This window comes from Ricinus communis, chromosome 3 (genome assembly GCF_019578655.1).
Source record: "Ricinus communis isolate WT05 ecotype wild-type chromosome 3, ASM1957865v1, whole genome shotgun sequence".
NCBI classification, from domain to species: domain Eukaryota; kingdom Viridiplantae; phylum Streptophyta; class Magnoliopsida; order Malpighiales; family Euphorbiaceae; genus Ricinus; species Ricinus communis.
This window is the reverse complement of record NC_063258.1, coordinates 31365308-31385154: the sequence shown is the minus strand read 5'-3', so window position 1 is coordinate 31385154 and position 19847 is coordinate 31365308. Positions and strand designations below refer to the sequence as shown.

General features: G+C 32.1%; 3 protein-coding genes across 5 annotated transcripts; 2 read left to right on the top strand and 1 right to left on the bottom strand.

Annotated features, from left to right (window-relative positions):
• LOC8272368 (photosynthetic NDH subunit of subcomplex B 3, chloroplastic) lies at positions 1-1942 on the top strand. The gene is made up of 6 exons (XM_002516571.4): positions 1-205; positions 305-418; positions 539-592; positions 877-939; positions 1364-1426; positions 1614-1942. The coding sequence occupies exons 1-6, from the start codon at positions 20-22 to the stop codon at positions 1647-1649; spliced, it is 516 nt and encodes a 171-aa protein (XP_002516617.1). The 5' UTR covers positions 1-19; the 3' UTR covers positions 1650-1942.
• Positions 1943-5796: 3854 nt separating this feature from the next.
• On the top strand, positions 5797-11876 carry LOC8272367 (cyclin-A2-2). Of its 2 annotated transcripts, XM_015717605.2 has the most exons (13): positions 5797-6452; positions 6867-6927; positions 7512-7882; positions 7954-8230; positions 8510-8643; positions 9071-9163; positions 9613-9746; positions 10194-10269; positions 10574-10650; positions 10735-10768; positions 10866-11015; positions 11111-11245; positions 11363-11876. In XM_015717605.2, the coding sequence occupies exons 3-13, from the start codon at positions 7574-7576 to the stop codon at positions 11420-11422; spliced, it is 1479 nt and encodes a 492-aa protein (XP_015573091.1). In that variant the 5' UTR covers positions 5797-6452; positions 6867-6927; positions 7512-7573; the 3' UTR covers positions 11423-11876. The 2 variants fall into 2 exon arrangements, with proteins under 2 accessions (XP_015573091.1, XP_015573092.1); XM_015717606.2 differs by lacking the exon at positions 6867-6927 and having other exon boundaries at positions 5798-6452.
• A 3477-nt stretch (positions 11877-15353) lies between these two features.
• Positions 15354-19574, bottom strand: LOC8272366 (serine/threonine protein phosphatase 2A 57 kDa regulatory subunit B' kappa isoform). 2 transcript variants are annotated; one of them, XM_015717647.3, is made up of 3 exons: positions 18981-19574; positions 17721-18908; positions 15354-16042 (listed from the first exon to the last, which is right to left on the bottom strand). In XM_015717647.3, the coding sequence occupies exons 2-3, from the start codon at positions 18858-18860 to the stop codon at positions 15686-15688; spliced, it is 1497 nt and encodes a 498-aa protein (XP_015573133.1). In that variant the 5' UTR covers positions 18861-18908; positions 18981-19574; the 3' UTR covers positions 15354-15685. The 2 variants fall into 2 exon arrangements, with proteins under 2 accessions (XP_015573133.1, XP_002516615.1); XM_002516569.3 differs by having other exon boundaries at positions 17721-19574.
• Between the last annotated feature and the right edge of the window lie 273 nt (positions 19575-19847).

The following is a 19847-nucleotide window of genomic DNA, read 5'->3' as shown; positions in this document are numbered from 1 at the left end:
GAGAACCGAAAAGTAGAAAATGGCAACCATTAATTTTGTTCCAGTATCAATGCGACGGCGGCCGGAGTTCTCTTCCGGTAATGAGAAAACGTTTCGGAGTTCGTTAATTTTGAAAAAGAGACTCGTCAAAGTTGCTGCTGCAAGCTCATTGGAATCTTCACCTCCGGTAATGGAAAAGCCTGAAATTGAGCTCGAATTTATTGCGGTATGTGTATGTCAGTAATACTATGTTAAAGAAATTATATTTTTATTAGTATTTATTCCGAATGATGTAATGGTGGTGGTAACGGCGGCGTTGGGACAGCCGAAGGCAGGCAGTGACGGGAAGTATCCGGTGGATAGAGTGAAAGCGATAAGCGGAGAGAAGCTACTGAGGAATATAATGTCAGAGAACAAGCTCGAGCTTTACGCTGCATATGTAAGTTAAAATTTAGTTGGTAATCGCTGGTGTACGTTAGTCTTCTATGTGTATTCATGCTACCGTGCGCTGTACAGTGTGATGGTAAGATACAACTTTATTATTATTTGTTGTCAACAGGGGAAAGTAATGAACTGTGGAGGAGGTGGAAGTTGTGGAACTTGCATTGTGGAGGTACGTATATATATATATATATATATATATATATAAGCTTTGTGGGATACGTCATTACTTTTAGGCAGTTATACTGCAAGAATGTGCTGATGAAGATCACCTAAAAGAATTGCCTGACCACTAATATTATTGAGATCAACAAATGTGTTTGAAGTTATAGTTGCTGTATTTTCCAAAATCATCAATAAGGCTTGGATTCATAGCTTTTAGATATGTGCAATTTTTGGTATTAATGTTTGGGAAATTGTGCATACCATACTATGATTCTTGTTCTTGTTATGCAGATTCTTGATGGAAAAGATCTTTTGAATGAAAAAACAAATACTGAACTCCGATATTTGAAGAAGGTACCTCACGGATGTTTGCCCGTTCTTCTTTACCATCACGCGACCTGTGGGAACATGTGTTATGCTTCTTCCTTTTTCTTTTAATTAAATGGTTTTGAGCATCCAGCTCGTCACTTTCACTCGGAGATACCTACTAGGTTTCGAAATTGAACTGAACACATCTGGTGAGATTAACAATTGAATAACTACTTACTAAATGTAAGTAATGAAAATTGATGGTTAGCTTAGGTAGCATCTACTCTATCCAAGAAGGCAATATGTGTGAGAACTCTGAAAACGGAAATGAAATTGATGTTTCTGGTAATCGTTGATATGTTTCTTTACATGTGCTAATTTATTTTCATCTTTTTGAATTTTATTACTGCAACTGAAGTTCGTCTTTTCACCATTTGAGTGCATGTTTAGCTGATAACTAATTGTGCAGAAAGCTGAATCCTGGAGGCTTGCCTGTCAAACTATAGTTGGAAACAAAGAAAACTCTGGCAAGGTATATTGGTTTCTAAAAATGACTCGCTCGCTATATTCTGGATTCTCTTGTTAGAAATCATGCTCCCCAAATTTGCTAACAATATTGTCTCATTTATTTTTCAACATTAAAACCACATTCTATATCTGATGTTGAAGATTCTGCATTTAATAGAGTAAATGGACATCTACTCTTGTGATTGTCACAGGTAGTGGTTCAAAGGTTGCCCCAGTGGAAAAAGTAATCATAGGAGTTAAGACATCAGAATCAAATGAAGCCAGCAGTATCAGTTTTCGCAAAATTCATGGTAACCTTTCACAACTATTCCTAGCTTGGAACACAGACGTACGTTGACTGTGTTAATCATGTGCTTCCTGTAACTGGAGAAACATATTGCCTGTGCCTGTGCAACACAATAGGATTGGTATTTTCAGCTTTTTTAAGCTCTTGTATGAATTTTTGTGTCATCTATATACTAGTTTGGACATATCCTAATGTCATTTGAGCTAAAAAAGAAAAAATTTACTATTCAGGATCCTTCCAGTACTGTACATTAAAGTTTTCCTCGTCTTTTTTCTATTGATTTATTTTTACTTCTGAAATTTATCAGAATAGTTTTTGACCTTCTATTGTTTAGCAGCAATAATCATTTTTAAGTTGACATTTTAGGAAAAGAAAAAAGGAACTATCCTGGCGAAACTAAAGAACAGAAGGTACGAATTTATTTAAGTACATATTTCAGATGGGCAACATTTTACAGAAACAAATGTTGACGAGTACACAAGAAATTCAGTCATTACATCAGCGTATTTCAATTGCAATAATGATATTATATGCATATGATAACATTCGCATAGAATCATATAGGATTGTCAAATTGGAGTCTATTTCTACTTCAGAAACAAGCTTCCAAAATTCAAGGGGATGGTTCGATGGATGTCTTTGCAATTGCATTAGTGGTCTAATAGCTGCAAAACTGGCTTTATCAGCACCATCTTTGATGTGGTAAAAGAAAAGGACTAAATTATATTACTAGTTTTAGCTCTGATCAATGAGGGACAAGTACACAGAATAACAAGAATCCTAATTACTAAATCCATAAAAAGTAAATTTGATGTCCTTAATACAACTAAAAACATAAAAGTAAACCTAAGAAAGAAAAAAAAATTGGGTCCTTCGTTTTCTCATGGTCCAAATTGTTACCTTTTTATGCCTTTGGTTAATTGGCTGTAATCAATTAAGTCATAGTCAAGTGCAGAAGTTTCAAAAGGGTAGCTTTCCCTCCCTGAATTTCTAAAGTGTGCTTTTGGAATCTGAACATTTGAAACAAAAAAAAAAAAAAAAATCAGTGTGATTAGGACTTGAAAAGATCAATTGCCCAGAAATGGGGTTGCTTTAAATTACAGGGAAACAGGAAAGGGAAAAGTGTAACATCCAAAATCCCTCCCTTGTTTTTGAAATGGTGACAGAGTTCTGAGTTTTTCTTTTCTTTTCTTTTTAAATGATTGATGATACTACATGTGTCTTGAAGCATTTTACAGATGTCCTTAGTTAAGTTTTTAAAGGGGAAGATGTTTGTCAAGTTTGATCACTTCTACCTCACAGGCAAACAGCCACATTCTGACTACTAATCCAATAACTTCAATTTAATTGTCATCAACTTGTCTTGGCAATTTTTTAATTCTTCTATTGAAATGCTTAAGAAATACAATAAATGAAAAAGAAAATATCTCTCAATGTAAGAATAAGGGTATGACTTTTGAGGCCCCATGCTTGGGCTGTCCCCTGATGTCCCATTTGAAAACAACCACTCTCCATTTCCCTATAAGGACTCTCGTTGTGCCCATTGTCAAATCTTGCTATCATCCCTTTCATATGCATATGTAATTGAGCAACAAGATTAGGTGGTAAAGGTGATGACAGAGAAGGGGGAAAGAGGAGCTAAAATAAGGGGACCATGTCCTTGGCTCTAGTGATGTTCGTATCTCAATTTCAATATGCACAAGTGTCCATACAAACATAAGCCTAATCCTTTTCTTTCTATTTTTTTATACACATAAAACTACTTCTTAATTCAGTGTTCTTCATCATTTCAAATGGATTATGGTTTGATTATGTGGACTCCATTTTTTAAAAAATTTAGATTTTTCACTAGGACCCTTTCCTTTTTTTTTTTTTAGTATTTCTTTTTGTTTAAATCTTTCCTTTTGTACTTTTTAAATTAGGTTTTCTAGATTCTGCCATTTTATGCGAATGTCTAATACAAAGTTGTATATTGGGCCACCAAAGGCTCCTCTTGGACCAACTACAGGCTCCATGCATTAAAAAGGTTTTTGGGCCCACCCCACCCACTTTTTTCTGTAAAACCGTGGGTCCACCTTTTTGTTGCTTTGGAATGGGCCAGCAGTGAACTTGTGAGTCTTCCCAAATTTGATGATGAGGGCTCAACATGAAGTTTGATTATACATAGAAACCAATTTTGTTGAATAAACAATAATTCTTTAGAAAATTTCGTTTTTAAGTATTCTTAAATAATATTAATAGTATGTTTAGTTAAAATTCATGAAAGGGTTTATTTTATTTAAAAAGAAAGATATGCAATATATATATATATATATATATATATATATATATATATATATATTAACTTACTAATGTAGAATTTATTTGGAATTCCTATCTATATTGTTTAAATTTAGTTTAATTATAACTAATTTTATATAAATTTAATTATATAGAATACTAAATTAACTTTCACTCTATTTATAATAAACAAATTTTAAATTTATAAATAAATTTTATAAATTTCAATTAAATACTGTGTAAATCATTTTTTTAGAAAAATTATAATATCGGAAGCTTTTGATTAAATATTAGGAGCATTAATTTTAAAAACTCATTCTACATATATATTTAGTTGAAATAATATCTATATATTTTTTAATTCATTTATAATATAAAATTGATGCTCTTTTAAAGTCTTAATTTAATTAATTTGCTTTAATTAAAATAAGTTCTAATTAGACAGATATCTTTTTTTTTTAAATAAAGTTCACATTATTATTAATAAATATATTTTACAAAATTAAAATATCTCATCCAATTTTATATTTTATTTATTTCTTTCTTTTTTTATATTTCCTCTTATTATCATTATAAATATAAATATAATACACTAAAAAACAACATTTTATTAAATATAATGTTAAATTGAATTCTAAACTTATTCTAAGCATAATATTTTCTTTCAATTGAAATAAATTCTCACAATTCTTATTTCATGCATATTAAATAATAAAAAAATTATTTACAGATAAAATAATTTTTTAAAATAAAATTCCACCCTGTCAATTAAGATCACAGATAGAATATGAACATTATAATGTTAAGAATTAAATGTGTCAGCAAATAGGTGATGATTGACTTGACTCGACAATAAGCCATTGCTGTATTTATTTTCCTTTTCTTTTTTTTTCCATTTAATTATATTTTGAACCGCTATTTCATTTATTTATCCTTTTTGATACTAAATTAATCTCCATGTCTTGGAACATGGATTTTCATTTTAAAACTGATAGCATTTAAACCAAAAGTTTATTATTGGACCCAACTATTTCTGGATAATAATTATATATCTTTTTCCAGTTCTGCTACTTTTGTCAGTCGTTTTCTAATTTTCTTTTGTCTTGCGTTACCTTTGCTTCTTTTTCAAATTTTGAGAGCCTCTTATCAAAATGGGAAAATAAACTGTAAGCCTCCAAATTTTGACAGTGCAGTGAAAGAAGAGAGACAAATTGGTGAAGCAAAAAAACAAAACAGTATGAGAAGTTTAAAGTTAAAAATAAAAAATAAAAAAATTAAGCAAGCAGACTTTCTGTGATTAACTGTCAATGTGATTAGTTTAAGATTTTAAACAAAGTAATGATGTTTCCATGTAAAACCTAATCATTTACTCTGCCCTTTGCACCATTCCATCTCAAACACATAAATTTTTCAAATCTAATCACTATCCCTTTCCATTTCTATACCCTATTAATTTAGAATTTGGATTCCAATTCATTTTGATTTCTAAGAAATTAATGATAAATATGGTTATTACTAGAATTTATAAAAGAAAAACCCTTCTACAAACTCGATTTTGCTCTTTGGCCAGGTGATTAATTTAAATCAATAAACACCTGTGCTTTCACAAATTTAAATCTAAACTAATATAATCTTTTAATGGATAAGTTCCTTGGCTAAATCTTGTAATAAAAAACTCTTTCGATGGAAACAGTAAACATTGACAAAAACAAAGTATTTCAAATTAATCGCAAGGCTTTTCAGGGGCTAAGCCAGCTTAGATTTTACTGGTATTTTGGTATAATTTTCCTTCTATTTAGCGTCCTAATCTTGAGAAAAAGCACTTTCCTGCCTTAATTACACTTCAATAGTTGACAAATTGAAAATTCTTTGAACTTCATTAAAAAAATTAAAAATTACAAATTATCACCATAATCGAATAGAGAGAATAAATCTAATTATAGTGCACGAATTTGACCGGGTCATATAAGTTATTTTAATAATTAAAATACAAATATTTAATTAACCTAATATAATAAGGTTAAACCAAACTCGAAATTGACCTTATATACAAATATTTAATTCACAATTCATCGCACCCAAACTACCAACCTGGCATCCAACATTAATTTCAAAATTTGCTGATAAATTAAAAAAAAAAAAAAAAGTCTCTACAGTCCACAGAGTAAGTAAAAAAACATGTCGTTTTATTCTTTATTATTATTATTATTAAAAAAAAGCTGGAAGCAGCAAAAACGAGTAGTGGAAATAACAAACAAATATTTGGAAGTTCAAACTGTGCCTCCGTCCCGCTCACGCTCCCTCTCCGCTTATTATATGAACGCAAAAACCACGCCACTCACACTACACTCTACACACTACTCACTGCTGTCTGTTTCAAAATAATCACCTAAACCGCTCCGTCTCTCTCTCTAGACCTCTTTCGGCTCTCACTACTCATAGCCTCGGAGCTCCCAAGCACACAGTAAGCTTCTTCTTCTTCTTCTTCATCATCATCTTCTTCTTTTGTATGTTCTGTTTTTTTTTTTTTTGTGTGTGTGTGTGTGCGTGTGTTTTTGAAGTTTGAAGGTTGTGTATATAAAACTGAGTTTTATTTTTCTTGTCGCTGTTTAATCGATTAGAGCTGTTGATTCTGTTGAAAATTATAATGATTTTTTTTTCTTTCTTGTATGCGTTTCTCTGTGTAGATCTGTCGCCGGTACTCTTTTCTCTATACGTTCATTCGGTTTCGCTTAGTTTCACGTGATTTTGGATTTTTAACGTGCATTGTGCTTTTGTTTTTGTTTTCAGCTTGCTGTTTTTCTCTTCTTAGAGCTAGTTTATTGAGGAATTTGTGTTAATTATTTTGCAATACAGTTTAATTTTTGCTCCGTTTCAGGTTTATTTGAGGTTTGAAGCGTTTTGAGCTAAGATAGACTTGAATTTTTGACGAGATTAGGGTATATTTTTTTCTCTCCTTCGTGTTTGTGTTTTGTGTTATTGGTTATAGAATGCTAAACGGAAAAAAATTCCTAGATCTTACTTGTAAAGACTTAAAAAATTGCAACGAGCGTGTTTCAATCCTAGAAAACGCACAATCAAGAGTAAAAGTTATCTTCACCTGGTAACAAACAGAGGATAACCGTGTTAAAATAAAATAATTACATACATTTGTTGTTGAAAACAGATTCGCCGTATCATTTCGTTTGATGTTTGGAATGGAAGAGACTGTTTTAAACCCAGATTCTGCGTATGATTAAATTATGACTCTTAGAGAAATATTGTACTGTTTGGAGAGTCCGAAAAAGCAATATTCAATTGAATTCTATTTAGTCAATTCTCCTGTTCGAAGAGGTTACTGTTGCTAGAAGAATTTAAATCCTTTCAACTTTTTTCCCCCTAAAAAAATGCATTTTGAAAGAAAAGAAATCATGAAAAAAGTGAAGCAAATGATTAATCCCAAACGAGGTCAGTTACCGAATACTCGAGCTTGGATTGTACTTCTTTTCGGTTTTATCTGATGTTGAAACTGTAATTATTGCAGGTTCAATGAAGAGCCATTCGATTTAATTGCAAGCATTGCTCTTCCTTGAAGGCAAGCAGAATATGGATAAAGAAAATACAGTTGCTGCCAAATTTGAAGAGCCCATTACTAGAATCACACGAGCGCGGGCTAAAGCTTTGGGGACTTCAGGAGGAATACCTCCGGTCCCAAAACCTTTTCTTAAAGAGGACCACAAGCAGCGTGCTCTTAGAGCTAATACTAAAAGAACAGCATCAGATGATAACAAAGCTTTTGTGACTGCGGTTTCTGGCCTGCAGCATAAAAGAAGGGCAGTGCTTAAAGATGTGACTAACTTAAATTCTGAGAGTTCACATGCAAATGGCATCAATGCAACTAAGGACCAGGCGAAGGTATGCATTACTATAGGTTGTGTTCTAAGTTTTCAAAATGTGGATACTTGCTAAATGATCTGGAGTTACAGCCGGTTGGTATTGCTTGTTCACAAACTCGCAATCCAGCTAGAAAATATTTTGCAAAGAAGAAAGTGGAGATGGTTGATATCTCCATGGAAACTTCAGAGGCTGAAGAGGATGTGAAAACAAGGTTAGCTGAGGAATTGTCAAAAATAAGGATGGTGGAAGCACAAGAGATCACTTCACCAGCAAAGCACGGAAATCAACAAAGAATATGTCATAGCATAAGAGAAGGAGGTGTAGCGGATTCGACATCTGACGGTCTCCAAAGCCCTCAAAACAAAGGTCTATCACATATGAATATTGTCCAAATCATGGATTTTACTAAACTAATCATTTGATTAACTAGCATCTTTTCACTTGGTCTTTGAGGAAAACATGAGCATTTTTTATGGAGCTAAACTTGTTTTGCTATTTAATGGTTGGTGCTGGTAGAATGGCATTAAATTGTAGGAGGAAAGTCATATTTTTTTAGTTCAATGATAATTTCTTAGTTGCATTATTCTATTCTTTGTTCTATAACATGTTACTAAAGGGGATTCCCTTTTAATCTAATTTATGCAGAAGAAAATAGTTTTTGTAAGAAACTGGAGTCATCAAGTGGTCAGGGTGTAATCGACATTGATTCAAATTTAAAAGATCCTCAAATCTGTGGCTTGTATGCCCCTGACATATACAGCAATAGACGGGTTAATGAGGTTGGTGTTAATCATTTTGTATTCAGTTAAATATTGTCCATTAGGATCCGATGGTTTTACATCTTTCTGAATTCTGTAGATGTAGCCCAAAATCATATGGAATGGAGAAAAACATCCATATAGCCAACCCAACTATCTTTGGACTAGGGCTTAATTGAGTCGAGTTAATTACTGTCCACCGTTTAGATGTAAGAAATCACCCCTTCACGTGTTACCACTTCACGTGTTAAACACATTATTAATCACTGTAACTTCTAGTCAGAGAATGCAGAGGGTTCTTTTACTCCCTCAATGGAAAGGGAAAAGAAGTGGCAAAACAACAATATTTTATTTTGAAGTTGTAATCTACTCCTCGTAGGTGATCTAACATCTCATTGGTTATCACTGACACATGTCTTACTGATTTATGACAATTCTACTTCCCCAGCTTGACCAGAGACCGTCGACTAATTACATGGAAAGATTGCAGCATGACATCACTCCAAATATGCGAGGAATTCTAATTGATTGGCTTGTAGAGGTCAGTGTATTCAAGATGCAACGTAATCCATAAAGCCATCCGAGGCACACTGAAAACGAGCATATCACCTTTATTTTAATTAAAAACACTGGAATAAGTTGCATCTTTGTTCTTTAAATATGTGAAGTCTTTTTACATCTTTACTGAGAAGCTATATTAACCCATTGCTAGCCCCTTTCATCTTATTACGAGAACATTGAAACTTACTTGGTACTCTTAATACCATTTCTACTATATTTAATTATGAAATATCAAATTATGAAAGCTTAACTGGTTCTGCTTGAGACTGCTAATAATACATTGACCGGAAATTGGGACTTTACTTTGTATACATAGTTCTAAAATTTGATTGCATCAATCTTTTCATCTGAATTTAAACTAATACTAGGGCTCTTTTTATTGTTAGATGAAAAATGAAGTAACGACATAATTCATGTGACCTCTTTCAGGTGTGTGAAGAATATAAGCTCGTACCAGATACACTTTACCTCACAGTTAATCTCATTGATAGATTCCTCTCCAAAAATTTCATTGAGAAGCAAAGACTCCAACTCCTTGGTGTTACGTGCATGCTAATTGCCTCGTAAGTTTCATGACTGATTCTGAATTTTGTGGAATGAGATACATTAATTTTTTTTACGAGACTTTGAAGTCAAAATTTAATAGGTTGAATATAATGACCTTAAAATGATAATTGATAGTGAATTCACATAAATTGGCACACGCGTCATGTTCTTCTGATCTTATAAAATCCTTGATGAGATATCAGATATCAGATATAGGTTTGGTTACTATGTGACGGTACATTTTGTGCATTAACATGTTGTTATATTTAGGTCTCCCGCCTATTTATTGCATTCTTTGCACACGTGCACATAACATTATTCTTTATGGAACAGTTGATATAATGGAAGCCCTTTTGGTTGATCTGATTGTATTAATAACATGACCTGTCATTTTTCTGCGCATATTTTTTTTTACTAATGAAATTTATCATAATTTTCTTTTTCTTTTTTCATTACGGTTGCAGAAAGTATGAAGAAATTTGTGCACCCCGGGTTGAAGAATTTTGCTTCATCACTGACAATACTTACACTAAAAGACAGGTATAGCTTTAGAGTACACGAAAACTTTGAATAAATAGTCTAAGTTAATCAAGTTTTGCTAGTCAGGATGAAATTTCTTGATAAATTGCCTCTAGAGGCACTTGCATGAGCAAAATACAATTTGTGAATTCAGAACTACAAATTTTTGCATCCAGAGCTACCTTTCAGGGGTATTCATCAACATGTTATAGAAATCGAAATACGATCATATGGCATTCTTAAGAATATATGCTATATCCTTTTCAAAATAGTAAATTTAGTTGCATGCTGGTATATTATGTTCCTAATATGGTGTTCGCGGCAGGTACTGAAAATGGAGAGTCAATTACTGAATTTCTTGTACTTTCAAGTCTCTGTTCCCACCACAAAAACATTTCTGAGGTAAAATATTGTCTGCTGCTGTTGGCAAAGTCCCATATAGTAGTGAAGTAGCTAGTTTTTCTGATCTTGATCAATGCTTTTCAGGAGATTCATTCAAGCAGCACAAGCTTCTTACAAGGTATTTTTAGTGGAAACCGTTCTTTTGTAATATTTAATTTTCAGGAGATCAACTAAGTTTAAACCTAAATGGATTCGTTACTGTGTCCTAAAATTAGGTTCCTTGTGTTGAACTGGAGTTCCTGGCAAATTATTTAGCAGAGCTGACTCTCATTGAATATGACTTCCTGAAGTTCTTACCTTCCCTCATAGCTGCATCCGCCGTGTTCCTTGCTCGTTGGACTCTCAATCAGTCTGACCACCCATGGGTATGCCCCTTTCCTGAGCCTTTTATGTTCTTTCTCCCAATTCTTTCACTGTAAAAATGACTGAAGAAAATAACTTCTTAACATATGTCTTGCAGAACCCCACTCTAGAGCACTATACAAGTTACGATTCATCAGAATTGAAAACTACAGTACTTGCACTTGAAGATTTACAGCTGAACACTAAAGGTTGCTCACTCAATGCTATACGTGAAAAGTACAGACAACAGGAGGTAAACTATCAGTACCATCTACAGTAATTAGCAAGCTTTATTAAAGTTTTATTTCTTCTTTTGTATGTCCAAGATATGCAGTTCCATAAACTGATAATTAATTATATATCCCGACAGTTCAAGTGCGTAGCAACTTTGACCTCTCCGCGACGGGTATTATCACTTTTCCAAAGATGAACTATAGCTGGCTTAGTTTAACATCACAGCACCTTCAGTCTGTCAATTTTGGAGGTGATTCTGATTCTAATCATCAACCTTCTTCCTTTTCTCAATCACAAGTTTTTCATTTTCTCAGTTCTGAGTCTGTCCATCTTTTGTTGTAACATCTAATCTTAAAATCTGGTGCTTCCAGACCCAACAGTCGTTGTAACCAGTAATTGCAAGTGGTAACACACTTACACAAGTAATTTATGTGCCCTAAGCAAAATAATGTTCAGAACTTCCGAGTCTAGTTGGAAGTTTCTAACAGTAGCTAGATTTTTCAGGGAAAGTGGCACCGGGAAATTGTACCTATTTGGAGATCGCTTGTATGTAAACCTTGTGAATTATATAGCCAGAAAAATGAAGAAAAAAAAAATAGAAAGAAAAAAGAAATACTTTTATTTCTTTATGTTGATTTACTTTTTCTATATATTTGGTTTTGTATTAAATTTTGAAAATATATATATTTATGTTTATATATATAAACCTTTCTACTTTGTAGCCCCTATTAGTTTGAAATTCATTTATAAATTCAATTTCATAAACTAAAATGAAATTGGTTTTATATCAAATACGTTATTAAGGCAATGTGTGCGTTGGGGGGGGTTCACAAGATTCCTAGGTCTTTTCCTTCAACTTGCTAAACAAATGGATGGTTAGTGACAAATGCTCTGTAGGTACATATCGAATTCAAAAGCAGATGGAAAAGAGCCTATCATTCATTCATTTGAAAATGATGCAAAAGAGAAACTAAGAATGAGGTTTACAGTATGTTGTATTGTAGCGTAATTTTAGGTTTTCGATGTGAATTTTTGTGTGTGTGTGTGTGTGTGTGTGAGAGAGAGAGAGAGAGAGAGAGAGAGAGAGAGAGAGAGAGAGAGAGCTTAAAGTGAAAGGTACCCTGTAAGGTGGAGAGGGGCAGTTAACCGATTACCAACCACACCTAAAAAAAAGATAAGACATTAAGAGAATATTGCATTGCAGCACAAATGGACCTTTGAGATGTGTGTGGGGGGGGGGGGGGGGGGGGGGCGGCGGTGAACCTAAAGTTGGGTCTTTTCTTAAGGTACTTGACTGGCTGTTCAGAATTTACTAGGAAACCATCTTTTAGATAATGATAAATACTAGGGGAACCGAAAAAACCGAAAGTTTTTATAACCGAATTGAACCGATCCGAATTTTTTTACTATTACGGTATGGTACCGGTTCTTTAGTAAAAGCTGTCACATGTAACCGATCCGTCTTGTACCGATACCAACCAAATCGTAGAACCGAAATTTTTACATATATTTATAAATAATTATTTATATTATATAAATAATACATATATTAAAAAAATAATACATATACTCTATAAAAAATTATTTTATATTTATCATTTATATAATTTAAGTAATTGCTATCGAAATACAAAACATAATACATATTAAAAATAACTATAATATTATAATATACTTTATACTCTATAAAAAATATAAGTTATATATTAATATGTCACATAGTATATTGATACTAGTAATCTAGTATACATACTATAATACTAGATTTAAAATTTATTTACTATCTAGAAATTCTTGACAAGTTAATTAAAAAATTACTTAATTTAATAAAAAGTTATGTAAATTAGTAAGATTTATAAAAATATTATTATATAAATATAATATTATTTACACTATATTTATTAATAAATTAATTTTTAATTATATAATATTTTTATTTTAAGAATAATAATATTAATTATACTAAAAGTATTAATTTATATAAATATTAAAATTAAGAAATAAATATTATAAAAATAATTTTTATATTATTATACTAATAAAACTTAAAAATTAAATATTTAGAAATAATTAATTTATTAACTTTTAAAATATTATAAATTAATATTAAAATATAAAAAATATATTAAATTATATTTATAAATTTAATTATTTTTTGAAAATGATCAAACAAAACTTGAGAAAAAAATTGTCAAAACATTTTTTAAAAATATAGAAGTTCTTTACTTCCAATAACAGCGGAGGTCCTCATTTGTTGTCAAGATTGGCTTAAAAGTTCAAATAAACATATCCAACTAGAAGAATCAATAAAGGATATTGAAAGTATAGAGTCATGTAGCATTTCTTTACTTCTTACATATATTTGTTTATTGTTGATACTGTTAAGTCTTATTGACGTAATCTTTTACTTTTATTGTAGAAATTATTCAAGATCTTGATATTGGTGAGTCCCTTATGCTAAGATTAAATGTGGAGTGCTAATTTTGAGGTTCTCATAAGCTCTAAACTTACATAAAATAAACGAATTCGAATTAATGGATAAAAGGGCAAAACAAGAAAATTAAAAATCAAAAGACAAACATAGATTAGAGGTCAAACTCAGAAGGTAACAATTCTTTGTTCAGACAGAATATATATATATATATATATATATATATATATATATATATATATATATATATATATATATATATATATATATATATATATATATATATATATATGTCCCCTTTAGTTATATTTATCTCATTGGCAGGTGATGGTATAAGTCTTTAAGGATATTCTGAACCTTTTGGCATGCCTTTGAAATTTTATTGTACCGATAATTTTTCAAAATTTACTCACCCCGGAAGATTTAGACCACAATTCAAAAACAACAGGGCGCCGGATTTGCTTGTCAGTTTTGATGTTTTCTTCCCTTTCCTTTCCTGCTAACCCTTTTCCACCTCTCTGATCCAAAAAGTAATACATAAGCAATCCACATTCCACATAGGAGGGATGACTTCTCTCTCTCTCTCTCTCTCTCTCTCTCTCTCTTATTTTGAAAGAAAAGTAAAGAAAAAACACAAAAGGAAAAGCCTTCAGCAAATTAAGAAAGCATAATTAAGCTTGAAACTTTCTTTTTTATTTATATTTCATCTTTTACCTTTTCGAAAGAATAGACTAAAATAGTAAAATTTCATTTAATAACATTTGTATTGAGAAATTTTAGATGAGTGATTCTATAAAATTTATGAATTTAGTTTAAATATATTATTTGGTAAAAGGAGATATAAATTTATGGATTTTGAAAAATCCCCAGCTTTTCAAAATTTCTTAGTTTTTAGAGTTTTAATTTTCCTATTTAGGAGGATGAAATATCCAAAATTTATCATTTCAAAAAATAATGAATTGTTAATAATACATTTTCTATTTTAATATTATCTCTAATAAATTTATTTTATTTCAGAATTATTTTTAATATTAAATAAAAATATAATTATTTTTATAAATGATTGTCTCTCAACCCAAATTTTAGATTGTTGAAAGCTTTTCAAAAATATCTAAAAGTCAATAAAAAGAATATTATTTTTATTATGTAAATTCTTTTTAAGAATACTGTTTTTAATTATTTTTTAAAAATAATATGTGATTGTTTTTTTATTTTTTTCAATTATTTTATTAAAAAACTAATCTAAATTAAAAAAAAAAAAACAAAATTTACACAATATTTTTAATAAAAAATTAAGAAAAAACATAGATATAATTTTTTAGATCGTTTAGGCTTTTTAAATGAATCCCATCGCTACTGGCAAAGTTAACAACTTTATTAATTTAGATTTGATTCGCCTCTTTTAAAATGGTTTGAGAGTTATTAGGACAAAATAAAACATTAAAATTTAAATATCTCTCCACGTATTGCTTAAGGTTTGTTTTTTTTTTCTTTTCCTTTTGCAATAAAAATAAAGATTTGCTCAATTTTCACTGTTCATTTTCAAATTTTAATTTAACTAAGGGAATACACCATGTACCCTAATTTGGTTTAAGACAAATAACACATTGTTAAAATTAAAAAAATAGCCAAACCATGTTTCTTTTTTCTAATTTCTTTTATAAGGATAAAAGGAGAGATAAAAACGATTAGCAAATTAGCTGAAAGACAGAAAAAATTACTGTATAATCCACTGCATGGCTCTTCCTATAACCTTACTAAAGGAAGCAATTAACATCCACACAGTAGCATCAGAAAATACAACAAGATCAGAACAAGTTATAGCTACTTGCCAAAGTACCCCAAAAAAAAGAAAAAAGAATTTATCCTACAACCCTCCGAATAGCAGAAGCATTTGCATACATGTTTTTCCTTTGCTTTTTCATTTTTCTTTTTCCTTTTTCTGTTCTGCCTTCCAACACCCTTCATGGAAGGAGAGGGGGAATTGAAACAAAAACTCAGGCAGAACCTTGGTTAATAAACAGGGGGTCAACAGGCAATTGAGGTAGCCAAAGGAGTTACCAAGACTGCAGTATTTCCTGTTATGGGTTTGAGACTGGCTGCATATTCCAGTTGCCGCCAAGCTTCCTTTCGCTTTTCAGCCATCAAGCTTAGGTTTTCTTGTTCTTCCTTAAATTGAGCAAGGCAGGATAGGAATAGTACCTCATCCATCTCCGAGAACATCTTTCTGATATTCAGAGTTAAGTTGAGCACTGCTTGGTTCCAATGGTTGAGAGCATTCTTCTCTAGTGCTGGAAATATGACAGGCAGAATTGCATGCCGGTTATGTGCAATCAAGTTGACAATTTGGTCGTTGTTCCACAAGAAAAGGGCTCTTTCAGCCACCTGAAACCAACCAAGCAGTGAAGATAAACCTTTGCAACTCATTTCCATGCGCATGCAACTCATAGGTAAAGAGTTAAAAAGAAAATTGAGATGCTGCCAAACTAATAACAATGTCGCTATTCTAATACTATGATACTATTAAGCAACATATAAGCTATTCAGAAGAACAAGAGGAAAAGAGAAGTGTTCCCAACAGAAGGAATAAAACAAATAAGGAAAAGAAAAATGGATATTATCACCTATTCACCCTCAAAAGCATTTAAGAGACCCTGCCACCCAAACATTGTATACTGAGAAATCCTCATCTGTCCTCATTACAAAAATTTGCTTTCTTTTCGGGGAATTTAGTATTAATGAGATAGCTATAAATATGGTGAAAGAGATAGAAAAGAGAAAAGGAAAAAGAAAAGGTGGTTCTCCTGAATCATTCAAAACAAACTAAATCCTACAGAAAAACAAAATGATGACATTCATCAGGAATAATACTTGATCAAAGAAAGGCCTCAATTTAGACCTAATACAAAACAACCAAGAAGTAAAAGAGAGCCCCCGACACCTTAGATGATGACCATTATGAAGAGGAAGAAGCATCCCATGACTAAATTTTAAAAGCAACCATTTGAGGAATCTATGACTCACAGAGCAGTACAATACAAGGCTCCAGACCATTTACAAATGAAGGTCAATTTCCTAGAGAATTCCAATTGTGAAAGAGTCCAAGCTTGGTATGAAAAATGAACACAACCCTTAACCTTCAACTAGATGAGTCTCTCTCTTTCTACTTTAACATTTCGTCAAGGAAGCAATACTTTCACACATATTTTCCTGCCATCTTATAGAGCATGGAATATCCTCTCAAGAGCTAGCTGAGAAATTATACATCCTATAATAAGAGGTCACAAGCTTGTGGTTTGAGGCCACAAAATTGATGTACGAAATAGCTTGAATTGCAAGATCTATGTGAAAAGGCACTTATTGATCTTATAGTTAACTAGTCTTGTAAACTTTCCAGACTAAGGTAAAATGAGTTTAGGAATATCAAGTGAACCAATTTGAGAAAGTGTAATGTCCTGAATGTCAAACAAGAATCAGTCTTGCTATTCCAGAACACCAAAGAGCCTCAAAAGTATCTCAGATGACATGTTTTAAGAGTATCTCTACATGAATAATATGCAATCAAATGCAAAATATTCTGCAATGAAACATCCAGTCCTACAGCTTCTGCGCTCCAAATCCCGCTCGTTATCACAAGAAAAAAGCACTAATAATTCCAAGTATCACTGTTGCCGCCATTTCAATGCCAAGTTAAACACACCCCACACACACAATGCTTAAGATTCCAATTCTAATCGACCAAAGACTTGTACCAATTGCATGTAAATGTTAAAAGTGACTTGGCTCGAGTATGGTTGATACAACAACACTATCAGGAAAGTCTAAAGCACACATCATGGAAGAGCATAGGCCATTAATCTTAGGACGAAAGGAAAAAAGATAAAGCATTTTATACAGCTCACGAAATCTATGCACCTACCCTGTTAGGTAAAAAAATGACACCAAATGGCAGAACTGGAAAATATGCAAAATCAGAGGTTCCTAGCAGATGGGGAAAGAAAAAAAAAATGCATCAAGCAAAGGAACAGAACATAATAAATTGTGCTTAGGAAATAATGAGTACCTGAAAGTGGAAACTGTTAATGCAGCATCCAATTCGCCAGAACAATGGGACCATAATCTTCTGAAATTCCACCATGTTAATAGCCTCCAAAATCTCTTCCAACTCACCCAGAAACATAACCTCCTTCTGGCTATTAGTTATCGGCCAATATTTCAACATCCCCTTTATGACCATGGTAGCCAACTTGGGCTCCTTCTCAATAAATTGAGTTACACAATACGACAGCTGTTGAAAGTAAATCCCCACAGACTTTGGCTTATGCAGAGGTATCAAAACCCTCCACAAGAAAATCTTATGCTCCTCTTTCAACGGCAAGGCAAAGCCACTAATTATACTGCCAAAAATCTCCAACAACTCTGCAATACCATTATGCTTCTCTGTCTCAAACACAAATCTGTAGAAGATATTGCTTATGGCCTTTCGAACAAATGGCCTGTGCACCATAAATTTCCCATAAACTCTATGCAATATAGTCTTCAAACAGTCCCTTTCTCTTGGATCCTCAGAATCAAACAAATCAAGCAATCTCAATATAAAGGAATGGTCTATATACTTCTTGGCCACTTTAGCATCCAAGCACGAGGAAGTGATAAATCTAAGCAACAAATCATACACAATTTGTAAATGTGGCCAAGCAGGATCAAACATGGGTTCATCATTATCTTCATTTTCACTCATACTAATGGAATTAGACCTGTAGTTTTGCTGAAACACTCTAAATAAATTAACAGCACACATTCTACACATCGCTAAAATAGCAGGCTCACTAAACTTCATGGACCCAGAAGCCACAAAATCTAAGAGCTCAAGCAAAGTTTGTTTCTTTACATCTTTTTCTAGGGTGTTCTTAGTTGGGTCAGTGAAATCAAAAGTTACACAACACAGGCTTACTTTGCTTACAAAAAGGTTCATTCTTTCTGCACTAGGCACATCTTTGAATGGCACCAAAGGCTCAATCCCAGCAACAACACTGGCTGGAAACACTGCAGATGAAGTCCTTTTTGGACCATTAGACTTAACTCCAGAGGCAGGGCTTGAGTTGTTGCATCGCTGAACGGAAGGAGACTCCGTCCGAGTAGACTCCGTAGACTCAGGCTTGGATGATTTTCTTGGGAGTTTACTCAAGAATTGCTTGAACATGGTGAAAGATGAAAACCTTTCTTCTCTTTCTATAATCCCAAAAAAGGACTACAAAATAAACAAATGTAAATTAGATCATCATGGAAATTAAAAGGGTAGAATTGAAAAATCAACAAGAACCTTTTTAGGTTTTGAAGATGGATCTGAAGGGGATAGAGAGAATGTGGTAAGATCCAAAGATTTGAGAGTTGTTGTTGTTGTTGTTGAAAGATGAAGATAAAAAAGCTTCTGCTTCGAACCACATTTTTTGGTGAAAGATCAGATCTTTAACCAAAAAAACTTAATAATAAAACAATCCAAAAAAATCTAAACCAGAAACTGTGTTATCACTTTTAAGTTCATCAAACAAAACCCACAACGTATAATTATCAAGTTTTAAGAGCGAGAGAGAGAGAGAGAGAGACACAAAGATAAGGATTTCAGGTAATAATATAATAAAAGAACAGAGTGAGAGAGAGAATCCGAGGTTTAAGTTAGCAAGAGATCTAAGAAACAAGGAAGGAAGTTATGGTTTGATGATGTTAATGTTTCATCTCCATGAAAGTGAAATTAAAAGGGGGAAGAAAAAAAGGAAAAGAGAGACTAAATAATGAAACTGGGTTTTGTTTATTGCTTTAAATTTAATTATTTACTTAAATCAGTTTTCACTGTTTTTTTTTCTTTCTTTTTTCTCGGTTGATGAGAAAAATACGGGCATTTTCTCGGAAAATGTAGGTACTTTCCAACTTTAAAAAAAAAAAAACACGAAAAAGAAAATTGAAAAGCAAAATTTCAGACACTTCTTTTATGTTTAAATAATTTCTATGTTCAATATTATTATTAGACATATAATGTACGGCCTTGATTCACACCTATATGATTTGAACCATTGGATTCCAAATACGAATTTGTAAAATAACAATAATATAACTGTCAGCCACAAACTGCAGTAAACGGTGCCGTATCTCGTATTCCTTTAAAATAAATTTCTTTTGCATGGTGTATTTC